The sequence below is a fragment of the Cucumis melo genome, chromosome 2, assembly GCF_025177605.1.
Source record: "Cucumis melo cultivar AY chromosome 2, USDA_Cmelo_AY_1.0, whole genome shotgun sequence".
Taxonomy (NCBI): domain Eukaryota; kingdom Viridiplantae; phylum Streptophyta; class Magnoliopsida; order Cucurbitales; family Cucurbitaceae; genus Cucumis; species Cucumis melo.
This window is the reverse complement of record NC_066858.1, coordinates 1662835-1676424: the sequence shown is the minus strand read 5'-3', so window position 1 is coordinate 1676424 and position 13590 is coordinate 1662835. Positions and strand designations below refer to the sequence as shown.

Sequence of the window (13590 nt, the reverse complement as noted above, 5' to 3'; positions counted from 1 at the left end):
TTTTAGATTTAGAGAAAAATATTTATTATCGAACAAAAGGTTGGATTTTGAACGTTTCTTTCGGAGGGATTTAGATATGATAATATCTTTTTAATGAAAGTGGAAAATGAAAGTTTTGTTTTCCATTTAAGGACTCCAAATGTTGCAAATTCTCATGCAAAGGACATCTTGAAGACACTATAAAAAAAACCCTTTCCACCAACATTGCTCTTCACACCATATCTCATTTCTTTCATTCGTTCATTCATTCGTTCATTTTTGTTTTCTTTCCCTAACACTAACGCACCATGACGATCCTTATCGAACAGCCTCACTTCGGTATCGTCGTCTTCTTCTTCTTCTTCTTCTACTTTCCATTTCAGATTACCTATACCATTGTTATTGAATGCATTGTCAAAAGCTATTTGATTTTTGGGTTTGAATAATTAAGTGTATAAACAGATCCTTTATAAGCTTTTTAATGACGGGTTTTCGATTTCCATGAACTTGCAGAAGTGGAAGATGAGAAGAAGGTTGGGATGACAGAGTTGAAGGAGTTGGTGTTAGACGGGGGATTTGTGGTACCAAATGCGAGGACGACGGAGGGATTCGCAGCACCGGAAATGAATGCATTCGGGCATTCGTTTAGAGATTACGAAGCGGAAAGTGAGAGACAAAAGGGGGTTGAGGAATTCTATAGGAAGAATCACATTCATCAAACTTATGAATTTGTGACGAAGATGAGAGAAGAGTATAAGAAAATGGATAGAGTGGAAATGAGCATATGGGAATGTTGTGAGCTTTTGAACGACGTCGTGGATGATAGCGATCCCGATTTGGATGAACCACAAATTCAGCATTTGTTGCAAACTGCTGAAGCAATTAGGAAAGATTATCCTGATGAAGATTGGTTGCATTTGACTGCTTTAATCCATGGTATGATTAATAATAATATCAGATGCTCTGTTTTCATAATGTGGATGCTCTGTTTTTTTGTTGAATAATTTGCTGTGTTCTTAGATCTTGGAAAAGTGCTTCTTCTTCCTAGCTTTGGTGGGCTTCCTCAATGGGCTGTTGTGGGTAAGAACTAAGAACAAAGAACAAAGAATTTAGTTTTCTTTTCATTAAACAAATAGAATTCAAATAATTTTGTTGTCATGTTTTGGTTTTGTAGGAGATACACACCCTGTTGGATGTGCTTTTGATGAATCCATTGTTCACCACAAGGTAAATTTTTGGACTTAAATCTAAGTTTTAAGTTTTAAGTTTTGATTTTTTATTGAAGAATATATTTTTTAACACAAAACAACAAATTTGGGTAGCAGTCTTTGAATTTGAGTCTTTCCACATCTTTTTTTATTTCCAAGAATTTTGGAATTTTGATGATGAAATTGAAAATATAATATAATAATATATATATAATTACATAGTTAATGAATGATTAATGAATTAATTTGAATTAATCTCAGTATTTCAAGGAGAATCCAGATTGGGAGAATCCAACTTATAGTACCAAAAATGGAATTTACTCTGAGGGCTGTGGACTCAATAATGTTATGATTTCATGGGGCCATGATGACTATATGTATTTGGTATATCAATTCTATCCTTTTTTATCCACTTTTTCCACCAAATTTTAATAAACTTCTATCCATCTCTATCAAACAATCAAATTCTAATACTTCTTTTTACAGGTGGCTAAAGAGAACGGTTCCACCTTACCTTCGGCCGGATTGTTCATAATCAGATACCATTCTTTCTATCGTAAGAAAAACTAAACAACAATTGTTTCATTGATACGGTAAAATAAACGAAAATATTTAAAATTTGAATGTTTTGTTTTGTTTTTTTTTTTTTGTTTCAGCTTTACATAGAGCAGGAGCTTATAAACATCTAATGAACGAGGAAGATGCCCAAAATTTGAAGTGGCTTCATATATTCAAGTAATTAATAACAATAATACTAATGATAATTTTTACTTAATTAAAAGTTACTATAATTGATTATGAACTAATTGTTTTTATTTATGAAATTTCAGCAAGTATGATCTCTACAGTAAAAGCAAAGAACTAATTGACGTAGAAAAAGTTAAACCATATTATATTTCCCTAATTAACAAGGTAAATCCTAATCTATATTATTAAGTAATTATTTTGGTGATTATATATTGGTGTTAATTAAATTATTGGAATTTTCAGTACTTCCCGGAGAAGCTCAGATGGTGACCAAAGATTGCTACCGCCGGCGACGGAGGACACATTTTTAATAAACAATGAAGTTTTTATTTGTATTTTGTATTTTTTTAACTTCAATGAGTTTATGATTACTTTTTTTTCCCTACGAAATGTAATGAAAAATGTTGGGTTCCACAAAAGGAAATTACAAAATTGGATTACTTTTGTTCTACCAAGTGTTTGACTTTGACTACAACAGAGTTTATAACTTAATTGGATAATGTCAAGAAAAAGTAGAATTAGTTAATTATTTGATGATAAAATTAAAAAATATTGTTGACGTGGCGTGTAAGGCATGTGATTAATTGGAAGCCTAAGCCAACTTAAAAACTTAGATTATGGATTTAGAGAAAATTAGAATTTTACATTTTAACTTTATGAGTTTGTCTCTACCATTTAAAGTTATTAATAAATTAATTTAATTTAATTAAATGATGTTTGAAAATCAAAAAAATTGAAAAGACTCAAATTACAAAGTTATTATTTAGGTTCTTGATCACATCATACCCAACCTTTACCGAACCTTTTGTTCTCTCAATTATTAGAAGGAAGATTGAAAGTGCAATTATTGTTACATTCCATGGAAGATGATCACCCAAAAAAGAAAATAATAGAACAATGAAAACAAAAGTCATCAATAGAAGAGTAGGTATGCCACGGGGGGATTGATCTTATGAGCACGACAAAGCTAACTCGTGAGTCTTTTGGTGAATTTAAGAGTCTGTAATAGATTAATTCAAAGTCGAGAAAATACATTTCTTTTTTCAATTTAATAGGTATGAAGTTATAACATTCCATTATTCTTAGTTCTCTTCAAAGTTGAGAACTAAGTTGTAGTTTGCAAGGTTAGAGATCGAATGTATTTGTTGCATAGGTATATTAAAATAGTTATTTAATATCTCTCATAATTATTAGCTTAAAAGAATAAATCGATGGTTAAATTTTCTAACTCGCAATCTACTAGACATAATTGTTGAACTTGATTTACTAGACACAATTGAAGTTTTAAAAAATTATGTTTGTATATAATGAAACAATTTACGATATGTTCAGTCATATTAATCTCTTTTAAAAATTTATAGACAAAAACATTTATTTCTTTTCATCAAATACTTCATTTTCAAATTTTATGTTTTCAAAACACTAACAAATGCAATTCAAGAATTCCAAAAACCAAATAGCCAAGCCAAAAATCTTATTGATTAAGCTCATCAATTTAAATGGATCCTAGAGCTTTATTTAGCTTGAAAAATATTTGCATTTCAAATTGTATCCATCTTTGTGCACTCATTACAAATTAACACGTGATAAACTTAAAATATTTGTTCTCCGTGTGAATGAAGGAATTCATCGAGAACGAAATTAGATTCAAATATTTACTCATTTTGAACGTCATCAAATGAATTCATTGACATTAATCTTATACCTTAATGAAGTACTGTGTAAAGACAGCCAAGATTTTGCACCAAAGAAAACAAGTGGTAGCTTTTCATGATGATTTCTCCATCAGTTGAATTGGGGATAGAATGTTTGACTTGCTTGTTTCTACAATACACCCATTCATGACCATCTCCTCCAGCATGAAATGTGCTTTCTCTAGATGGAACATTATATCTAGCTCACACTGCAAATCAATCCGACGATTCATTTTAGAACTCAATGACACAGATGTACAATCTATAGAACAGATCTTGTTCAAGTAAGGTCGTAAACCAAGTCAACAATTCAGCGAAACCCATAGGGAAAACATCATTTAGAAGACAATATATGAAAAGGAAATTGTTTATGGATACAATCTCCCGAGAAAGAGAACGAAAAAGAAAATGAAGTTCATAAGATATCATCTTGGATCGAACATGAGGGCTTACCACATTCCCAAAATGACGGTCCATGGTCTCAACCAAAAGGTGAATGAATTCCAATATTGCCAGTTCATTCTGCAACATTGACATACCAAGAAAGGGAAAGTAGATGTTTGAGAGAGCAATCAAAAAGAAAAATTAAAGCCCCATTCTATACCCAATCTAAAACTTGACGACTCGTGTCTAATGCACCTAACCCATCTAAGTATTTTAATAGAGGCAGGTGTAAATAAGAAGCAATAAGCAAGGTCTAACAATGACATCTAGAAGCTCTCTAATTAATATTCATAGCACATAAGCACATGCGTTTTCAATTTCAACTCATAGATTCAACAAAACAGGTCACAATAAACTCGTTTGATTATTTAGCATTTAATTTATATGATGGTATACTGATCGTTACCAAACAAAAGGAAACAATCAGTTGATAAATAAATTATCAATAGTAGAGTATGAACAGATTAACTTACTTCATCATTGTCAACTCCAACCAGAAAAAAGAGAGATGCGTATCGCCTATATACAATCTTATAGTTGCGATGCTCGACAAAGGAACACTGTTCACAAAGAAAATATTGTAAGTGAAGCTCCAATGGCACTAAAATTCGTTCCTCAAAGAGGATGAAAAACAGAACACAGGTTAGGATACCAAGAAAATAAACGAACATCACTAATATTCATATGATACGACAGCTTCCTAAATGTTGTGCAAGATTAATCTTTTCAACCAAAGCAAGGAAAGCACAGTTGCATGACTGTTGCTTGTTATGGTCAACCAGGCAAACCTGGTTGCACACCATATTTAGTTAGTTTATCAATTTCTTTCTTTAACATTGCTTCCTCTTATGCATTTTATTCCAGAGAAAGAAATGGATTGGATATCATAGTATTTGGTAGACAATGGCTCGTGAAAATCCAAATTATTCATCTGAGTAATTGAAAATCATACTGTAGATTTGATTACCAACACTAACGTAAGGAAAAATAGATAAACGCTGCAAGTACAAATTAACCTGTATTAGATGCTGAAATAGAAGATGATTCATCCAATAAAACATCTACGAAACTGGGTGCAAACTAAATGGTTTCAAGTGCTACATATCAGTTTCACAACATAAAGTGCAATATCATCTAGATCAGAAGTCCAGAGTCAACTAGTGACCAGTTCTAGCTCACATTTCCAATTTGCATTCAACTTAGTGCACTGTGCACCCAAAGATAATTTTTACTGACACTAAAGGTAACAATAGCATGTTAGTACCTAATAAGGACAGCATAAATTTCACCTCATCTTCACAATGGTATGGTACCATCTACTTTGAGCATAAATCCCCATGACTATTTTCAGTACTACAAAAAATTCAATACCGATAAAGATAATTGTTCTCACTTATATACAAAAAATCACTCTCTTTCCTAACCAATATGGGGCTTTTTATGGAATGCATTGGGTATCAATCAACCACTTGTTGCACCCTTAATCTCCTCCCCTCGACAGTAGCTACTCCTTTACCAGTGATCTTGATAGAGTTATTACTTGCTTGCTGCTTTAAACACTTTTGGCCTGATCTGGGGATTCATCCAACAAACTCACTACTTTTGTTTGAAATTGTTGAGGATCCCACCCACACAGCTAGGTTAAGACCATAACTCAATATAATGAGATGATATTGTCGAGTCGTCGACCTTAGGCATAAACCCTCAATACGACCTAAAAGATCTCATACCCATGGAAAGAATTGTTCTCATGTAGACATACAATTACTTCCTTCCCTAACCAATATGAGACATTTTTATCCTCCTAACAATCCTCCCGCGAACAAAACATCACTCATTTTTGTCTGACCTGAAAAAATTCATCCACAAGAATCACTACTATGCAATCTCCACCTAAGTCCACAATACTATTATACTGCCCAATTAGAGTATAAACCCTTTCTACCACCCTAAAAGACCCTAGACAAATGGAAAAAATTGGCCTCACTTACACATCCATCCATGATCACTTCCTTTGCAAAACTAAAAAGACTCCGATACCTAGGGTCAAGTGCAGAATAAATTTCCAGAATTTGAATTTAATTTACGGATCAAGAGAAATTCAAACAATTCAAGGACTCTGATGATATGGAAGAGAAAGTCAGAGGCATTGGATTGAGATCTAGATAAAAGAACCCAAAAAAAAAAAAAAAAAAAAAAAGTTACCTGTTGTTCGTTACGAGCGAGACATTTGCGAACAATTTCACCCTCAAGAGCTCGACGTTCTTCAAGAGTAAGATTTTCGTAATACTGAGCGAGGCGGGTTTGACCTTGCTTGTTCACCATGAGAATGAATCTGATCCCCATTCTGCTTCTCACAATCTCGATGACACTCACGCCGGCGACCAAAAATCTCCTAAGTCGATCCCAAGTTCCCCATTTTATTTTATTTATTATTATTCAATAAACACACCGTTCGAAATTTTTCCCTATAAAAATAATTTATTTTAAATGATGAGTTCTAAAAATATTTAGAAATACGAAGTTTATATAATTGATATAATATGACTAGAAAATAATAATTGTAATTTTTTAAAAAGTCTAATTTTTCTGTCTTATGGCGAAGCAATCGGTGGATTACATACAAATATGTGTAGTCCGAGCTATCTCAAGTATTTTCTTCAATAAAAATTAATTATATTTACTTATATATTCATGATGATTCGTGTTTACATGAGATTTCTAATAAATGTAAGTGTGGAATTGAACTTTGTATTTTGATTGATAGAGTGGATATAATATATAATATTTACTCTTTTGATACTTTCTATCGAATATAAATTAAAACTTAGAACTTCTTGATCTTCGATTTTTAAGAAGTTGTGGTTGTAAGTCAATTCGAGCGTCAATCTTCTGGAACAAAAGAAAGTTTAATTTTCTAATATCTTTAATCTTTAAGAAGAGGATGATGATTTCAGATCGAAAGCTTTTAAAAGTTTGAGTCTTCCATTTTTCATAGCTTTAATTATTTCTTCAATCAGAAAACCCTTCAAAATGAATGAGAAAGATCTTCATTTAGAAAGAATTTCCATAAACTTTAGTGGACTTAAACTCATTGGTTTGATGGGCTTCGACTTGGGTCTATTTGACTGTTAGGATTGGACTTGGGTCCATGTGTCTATTGGACTTGGTCTTTGGTCTATTATTCTTTTTGGTCCAATTTTTATTTTTAGAGACTGAATTGGGTTGAATTTTGAACCCATGAAAAGAAAAAATAATGAGAATTTACAACTCTTCATCAATAATAGATGGAGCAAAGAAAAAACCGATATTCATTTGTATTATATTGAATGAGTGAGAGCAGATGTAAGTTTTTTCTCTTCATGATGACATCATTTTGTACACCAAGAGTCCAAATATATTGGTTTTTTCTAAAAGGGGTATTCTTCAAAAACATAAAACTTTTTATTGAGACTCAAAACACACAACACAACAAACAACATTAATTTATAATTTTCATAAAAGTTAAGTATGTATTCTTTTTTTCTTTAAATATGACATGTAATTCATTTATATCTCTAATTTTAAAGGAAGAAAAGAAAAGAAAAAAGGTAAAATTAGCACTAAACTAAGCTATACTCATTAGTTTGGATTCTTCTTAATTTTTTTTAAAAAATTTAATAATAAAGTTGATACCTACTTTTTTTAAAAAAATTAATAATATATATATATATATAGCATATTCACTAAATTAATACAAGTATTTGTTGCTTTAAAAAGGAAAATGAATATATCCCATTGATTACAATTACTATTATTTTATCAGCTACTACATCAATAGAAAGGTGTATAAATATTAATTATTAGTATAATGTTGAAGTGATGCTATGGAATTAAATTTAATAATACTATTATGGCAATATAATAAATAAATAATATTTATAATACTAAGAAATAAAAAACAAAGAGGTGTGATGGATGACATCATTAAGTAGGTTTGATATCATGTCTGTGGCACTTGATGTATAGTCTTTTTTTTATACCAAAAGTTGATAATTTCCAAAAAGTTCACATGTCCATCTATCATCATCACTTCCTATTTTTAAGATTTTGAACAGAGTTTAAAAGAAATATCATAATTTATACCAAAAACAGACTAATCTAGATGCCTACACTATGTATTGTCATGAAACGAACTGACCCTTGAAGAAACTTTTTGATTAATAATGCATTTATCAAAGCATCATTCATAAATTTAATGGCAAAAATGAGATATTTTATTGAGAAGAAAAACAAAATTGCATACAACGGTGATTCATTTCATCCAAAGACCAAAGGATGACCTCATTCACTATTTGATGACATTTATATTCAAGATTAGAGAAAGATCTATTATTTTTTCCTAAAAATCCAAGAACATGGGAGGATCCATTTCTTGGATATGGATTATATAATTCCACTCTATAATTAGCCTACAAACAAACTGAGTGATAAATAAAGAACTCCATAAAGAACAGCTTCTTCACAAGTGGTTTAGGACTTCAGCAATTGCTAGAGAGAAGAACTGAAAGGCCCAAAAATAACAGCCTTAGCTTAACTTAACTTAACTTAACTTACAACACACCCATCTTTCAAATTCTTCACACAATTGAGTTCAACAACTACTTTACACTAGGATTGCTCACCGTTTCGTCCTCGGTGTTATTGCTCAACTGGCTCAACTGGTTCATCTGGGTTACTGTCTCTTCCTCTTTCTTCTCCTCCGATACGTCTTTCGCAGTTAAAAAGCTTGGTTGGTTCGTTGATGATAGAAGCCTTGCCCACATTCTGTCAGTTATCACAACCTTGTTCTGTTTATCTATGATTCGCTGCAAGATGGACGCAATCAATGTTAAGAACATTCAAGGCATAACTTAACCAATGAACTCGCCCAACAATGATGGACAGATTGGGGTTGTCTCATATGCACATGGAATGAAGAGAACTGAAATCAGTGTCAATGGCCACATCTAACTAACTGGACCAACATCCACACTTTCTAATAACTAAAGGAAAGTAAGACTGACCAACCCACTCAGGGTCAGTTTTGTTGGTTTTGACTTTCACCTTAACATAATATGTAAAACATAATTGTCCAACTAAATCAACTTCAAATAAGAAAATCGAATATGTGTTATGCATGCATCATGTGTATTTAATCTATATTTTATATACAGGAGGTCAGGATCGGGGTCGTACGTAGAAGGGAATGTATGTCTGTCTTCCGTTAACGAGTCCGCTCGTGTAGCCAGTGTAGCCAGCCATTGCTCCATGTACAGCACTTTGAGCAAGAAGAGTGCAGTAAACATTATCTGAGGCATTACTTGGAATAGCTCGGATCATATATGTTGGATCTGTCAGAAGAATAATTTCATACGTCTCAATCATATAGTATTAATAAAATAAACAAAAAGGTTGAATTATTATGGCTTAAAACTTACCAATATATTTGAGGTTTATGGTCATCTTATGTTCTTTAGAAAAATGATCCTGCAGAAATAAATTTGAAATTTTCAGCAAACAAGGAATTGACTCAAGTACTGTATGATCAGTGAGATTCCAAAATTGATGTTCGTAAAAACACGAAATTGGAGATTTTGGCTCATACTATAACAATCACAATGTACAACACAGTCTAACAAACTGAACAAATGATGTCAACATACGAATAACAAATGACGGTAGACACTAAACAGTGTTCTTTTTTGGGTAACAAAAAGCACATTGAAAACCATACCTTGATTCTCTGAGATAGCCATAGCCCAATATCTTGAAGAAGCTTATTTCCAGAAGCATCCTGCTTATCAGAACCGAAGCTTCCAGAAAGCAGCTCCTGTCCAGCTCCTTCTGCAATGACAATGACCATGTGGCCGTTGTCTTTGAGACATCTTGCTATGTATTCATAAAGTCCACCGGGACCTTCGAGATAGAAGGGTGACTCTGGAATTAAACAACAGTCTACGTCCCTGCTTGCAAGAGTTGCATACATCGCTATGAACCCTGTGCTCGTCGCCACAAAACCAATAATAAAACTTAATAAAGGTAATGGGAAAATACACTTTGACAAGTTCAAGTCTAGAAGTTCCATTAGTCATAAATGCTATAGCGACCCAAGCCATGGAAGGTTAGATCACACAATGTAAAAGAGAGTGTGCAAAGTAGCTAACTACTAGCTTTTTTCTAAAGCCACAAACTTACCACAATAGCGACCCATCAACTTCACAAGCCCTATACCATTCTCCATACTTTCAGCTTCAACATGGGCTGCATTTATAGCCCGCTGAGCCTCTTCAACAGCAGTGTCAAAGCCAAATGATTTGTCAATGACCTGCATCAGCATAAGGAAAAATCCATTTAAATCCAGTGACAATCTAATTTACCACAATAGTCAAAGTTGGAACATGAACAATGTACCGGGATGTCATTATCGATGGTTTTCGGGATCCCAACAACTGAAACTTTGAGTCCTCTCCTTCTGACTTCCTGAAGAGAACCACATAAGAAAAAGAGGATCAGCAACTCGAGATCAACATTCTGTATTGTGCATCAAGAAAACCAAAAAACAAAAGTATAGAACGCTAAAGCACCAAGTTTTATTACTTATAGAGCATAATTCACTATGTTACCTCATATATAGCAGCTGCTCCTTTCTGAGTTCCATCTCCACCAATTATATAAACCTGAGGGAATTAAAGCAATGAACAAAGATCCAAGAATTTGAGTTTGCAGTTTAGTATGTACATTATAATAAAACATATCTAAGAATTTAATTTCCATCAAATTTGCAAAAAGATAATATTCACACCTGATTGATGCCACGATCTTGAATACTGTCAACTATCTTTGAGGTATCATGACCACCTCGTGAGGTCCCAATGACAGTTCCACCACGTTTATGGATATCATTCACGAACTTTGGAGTCAAATGGATGGTATTCTTAGAATAGAAACCTCTGTATCCACCCTGCAAATCACATTTAGCTTAATAAATTCAAGAAGATATTTTACATTGATCTCTTTTTTACCAATAAAGAACTTTATTAACCGAAAAGGGTTAGTTTGAGGAAGAGGATTAAGAAGAAAAAAACTGAAATTGAAAAGCTGCATTCCTAGTGTGGAATAAAACAATCACTTACTTCGATTCCAAGAACCTTCTTGACACCATACATATTGTATAAACCACATACTAGCTCCCTGATCACAGTATTGAGTCCGGGGCAAAGACCGCCACATGTCACAATGCAGGCATGAACCTCATCCGCCTGAAAGTATACCTGAACAAGAAGCAAATGCAACTCAATAACTAAAAGGTGATATTAGAAACCATGCTTAAGTAGAGAGAGGAATGGAGAGAGAGCTTACTCGTTGGCGGGGTCCAGCACGCCTAAAATGTATTCCTCTTGGACTACTTTTGTGAACAACAACCTGCAAAAGCAAAACAAACAATGACGCAACTTGCTACCTGAGAATGCTATAATTTTCATATTCCAATCCTTCATAAATTTTGATACTAGGTGGTTAGATTAGATCTAAAACAATTTCCTCATGAATCCAACTTTTTTTGATAAGTTTAGTGTTAAGGAAATTCTCTCACAAGAAACCGGGAAATGCGTCATTCATCAGATCATCTTTAAACACAACCTCCCTATGCATTTTGTAATAAAAATCCAAATCTTAAGATTAACTAATTCACAAATATCGTATAAACATCAACATGCAAGTTCCCTAAAAACTAACGTCAAGGCCCAATAAGATGGCTAACCTTCTGAGGAACGGAATCATCAACATGTACAAAATACTGCCTGCAAACACAGATTAAGTTCATCAAATCACAAATGGAAATCAACCAATGTCACAACAAACCATAATAAAAACAGAAGTCAGATTAAAAAAAATGACAAAAGAAGAAGCACCAACTTGACTACAGAGTATGCAGGATTATCTTGCAATGGATTAGCATACGTCTGCAAGCAAAACAAACCATCAACATCAGAATCAAAACGACCAACGGTTCCACCGAATAAATAATATGAACAGTTAAAATAAATGGGTATTGCCTAGATTCATCATTTATTAAGAATCAACAGAGTAGATTAAAACAAACAAACCCGGATTACAAAATCTCGTTAAGATCAACGAAGTAATTCTAATTCACCCTTTTAAACATTAGTTAGACAAAATAAGAAATCAAAATCAAATGGGGTTTGGGGAAAAAAACGCACAGGGAGATCGGAAATATAGTCAGAGAAATGAGGAACATCTTCAAGAACGTAACCACCATCGCCATGGACGATCTTCACCTTGCTACTGTCAATGTTATTACCAGTTGTAGCCATCACGATCCGAGACTTTGATGTACAAACAGTAAATCAGATGGAAAAAGAGAAAAAAGGGGGACAAAACAGAAATCTGATTTGGTTGAAAAGAAAACCCAATAGAGAAATTTATATATATAGGTGGGCAGTGTTGACCAAATAGTGAAAGATGACCCGCAAAAGTAGAAGAAATTGAAGAGATGGGTTTTTGTTGTTGGGGATGAAAAAGAGTCTGGAATTTTCTGAATTGGATCGGGAGAAAAACTGGTGGCTGAAAACTGGAGGAACTTTGTGACCACTTTCTTCTGCGGCCATATGATTTATAATTATTGGGAAGAAAGAAATGAGGAAATTACCATGGAATAGTTCCGAGAAGGAAGGGGTTTGAAGGAAGAAGAAATGGAAATTTTGAAAAAAAGGAATCATTTTTTTTCTTTTTTGTCTTTCTTGAAATTTGATGCTTTGATTTTAATTTTGAAATTGAATTTGTACAAAATCCATCCAAAAGAGTATTTATTCATTTTTCTTTCTATGATTCACTTGGAATTTCAAAACTACTTGTAGTAATAATTATAATAGTACATTGAAAAAGATGGGTATGAAATTGTAAGGGAATATGATATATAGATTCCCCCATTGGCGCCTTATTTTGCCAATAATTTGTAAACTTTATTTACTCATTAATCAGATTGGTTCAATTACTCGTAGTGCTACAACTCTTTTACTTTTAGGTTAAAGTTTGTAGCTTTAGCTTCACATTTACGATATATAACACTTCTTTGAATTACAAACATATTTGAACTTATTTGCAAGAGAATTTGCATTGATGTAGTGGTGGGATGAGATTGGTTTTGACATTGGCTTAGGACTTGTACACTATCAGTATAGGTATAGCTTTCGAGGATGCAAGTTTTCGATTCTAACCAATGTCCTTAACTTGGTTTGGTTATTACTCTTTTAGGTGATAGATATCAGGTTTGATATGGTTGGTGATGTTTCATTTAGGGATATGTGGGTCATACTTTTAAAGTTGTCTTTAGACTTGGTCCATCAATGGACTTGAGCTTTGTCTCGAGCAACACTACATAATTTTTTCTTCTGCTCTTAAAAGTGTAATTAGTTCATAAACTTCAATTTTGTATTATGATTTATTCCTAATAAAATAAAAATTTCCTTTTTTTTTTC

The 13590-nt window shown here is 32.9% G+C and overlaps 3 protein-coding genes across 3 annotated transcripts; 1 reads left to right on the top strand and 2 right to left on the bottom strand.

The window, feature by feature from the left end:
- Positions 1–150: 150 nt before the first annotated feature.
- On the top strand, positions 151–2389 carry LOC103492281 (inositol oxygenase 2-like). Its single transcript, XM_008452583.2, has 9 exons — positions 151–318; positions 493–915; positions 1000–1059; positions 1154–1206; positions 1449–1571; positions 1674–1743; positions 1844–1922; positions 2018–2099; positions 2178–2389. The coding sequence occupies exons 1-9, from the start codon at positions 288–290 to the stop codon at positions 2202–2204; spliced, it is 948 nt and encodes a 315-aa protein (XP_008450805.1). The 5' UTR covers positions 151–287; the 3' UTR covers positions 2205–2389.
- Positions 2390–3559: 1170 nt separating this feature from the next.
- On the bottom strand, positions 3560–6574 carry LOC103492280 (AP-4 complex subunit sigma). The gene is made up of 4 exons (XM_008452582.3): positions 6278–6574; positions 4546–4632; positions 4082–4150; positions 3560–3837 (listed from the first exon to the last, which is right to left on the bottom strand). Exons 1-4 carry the CDS (start codon positions 6416–6418, stop codon positions 3703–3705), a joined length of 432 nt encoding a protein of 143 aa, XP_008450804.1. The 5' UTR covers positions 6419–6574; the 3' UTR covers positions 3560–3702.
- A 1731-nt stretch (positions 6575–8305) lies between these two features.
- LOC103492278 (ATP-dependent 6-phosphofructokinase 7-like) lies at positions 8306–12815 on the bottom strand. Its single transcript, XM_008452581.3, has 13 exons — positions 12313–12815; positions 12008–12054; positions 11853–11892; positions 11453–11515; positions 11227–11364; positions 10896–11054; positions 10717–10770; positions 10505–10573; positions 10289–10418; positions 9828–10090; positions 9532–9580; positions 9290–9444; positions 8306–8919 (listed from the first exon to the last, which is right to left on the bottom strand). Exons 1-13 carry the CDS (start codon positions 12424–12426, stop codon positions 8713–8715), a joined length of 1488 nt encoding a protein of 495 aa, XP_008450803.2. The 5' UTR covers positions 12427–12815; the 3' UTR covers positions 8306–8712.
- Positions 12816–13590: the final 775 nt, after the last annotated feature.

Coding starts and splice junctions, on each gene's coding strand:
- LOC103492281 (XM_008452583.2), top strand. CDS start 288: ATGACGATCCTTATCGAACAGCCTCACTTCG. Junction 319..492: donor TATCGAACAGCCTCACTTCG/GTATCGTCGTCT, acceptor ATGAACTTGCAG/AAGTGGAAGATGAGAAGAAG. Junction 1,207..1,448: donor AATCCATTGTTCACCACAAG/GTAAATTTTTGG, acceptor AATTAATCTCAG/TATTTCAAGGAGAATCCAGA.
- LOC103492278 (XM_008452581.3), bottom strand. CDS start 12,426: ATGGCTACAACTGGTAATAACATTGACAGTAGCAAGGTGAAGATCGTC. Junction 10,419..10,504: donor CCATCGATAATGACATCCCG/GTACATTGTTCA, acceptor ATGCTGATGCAG/GTCATTGACAAATCATTTGG. Junction 9,445..9,531: donor CATAAACCTCAAATATATTG/GTAAGTTTTAAG, acceptor TTCTTCTGACAG/ATCCAACATATATGATCCGA.
- LOC103492280 (XM_008452582.3), bottom strand. CDS start 6,418: ATGGGGATCAGATTCATTCTCATGGTGAACAAGCAAGGTCAAACCCGC. Junction 4,151..4,545: donor TTGGAGTTGACAATGATGAA/GTAAGTTAATCT, acceptor TCAATGTTGCAG/AATGAACTGGCAATATTGGA. Junction 3,838..4,081: donor ACCGTCATTTTGGGAATGTG/GTAAGCCCTCAT, acceptor ATTGATTTGCAG/TGTGAGCTAGATATAATGTT.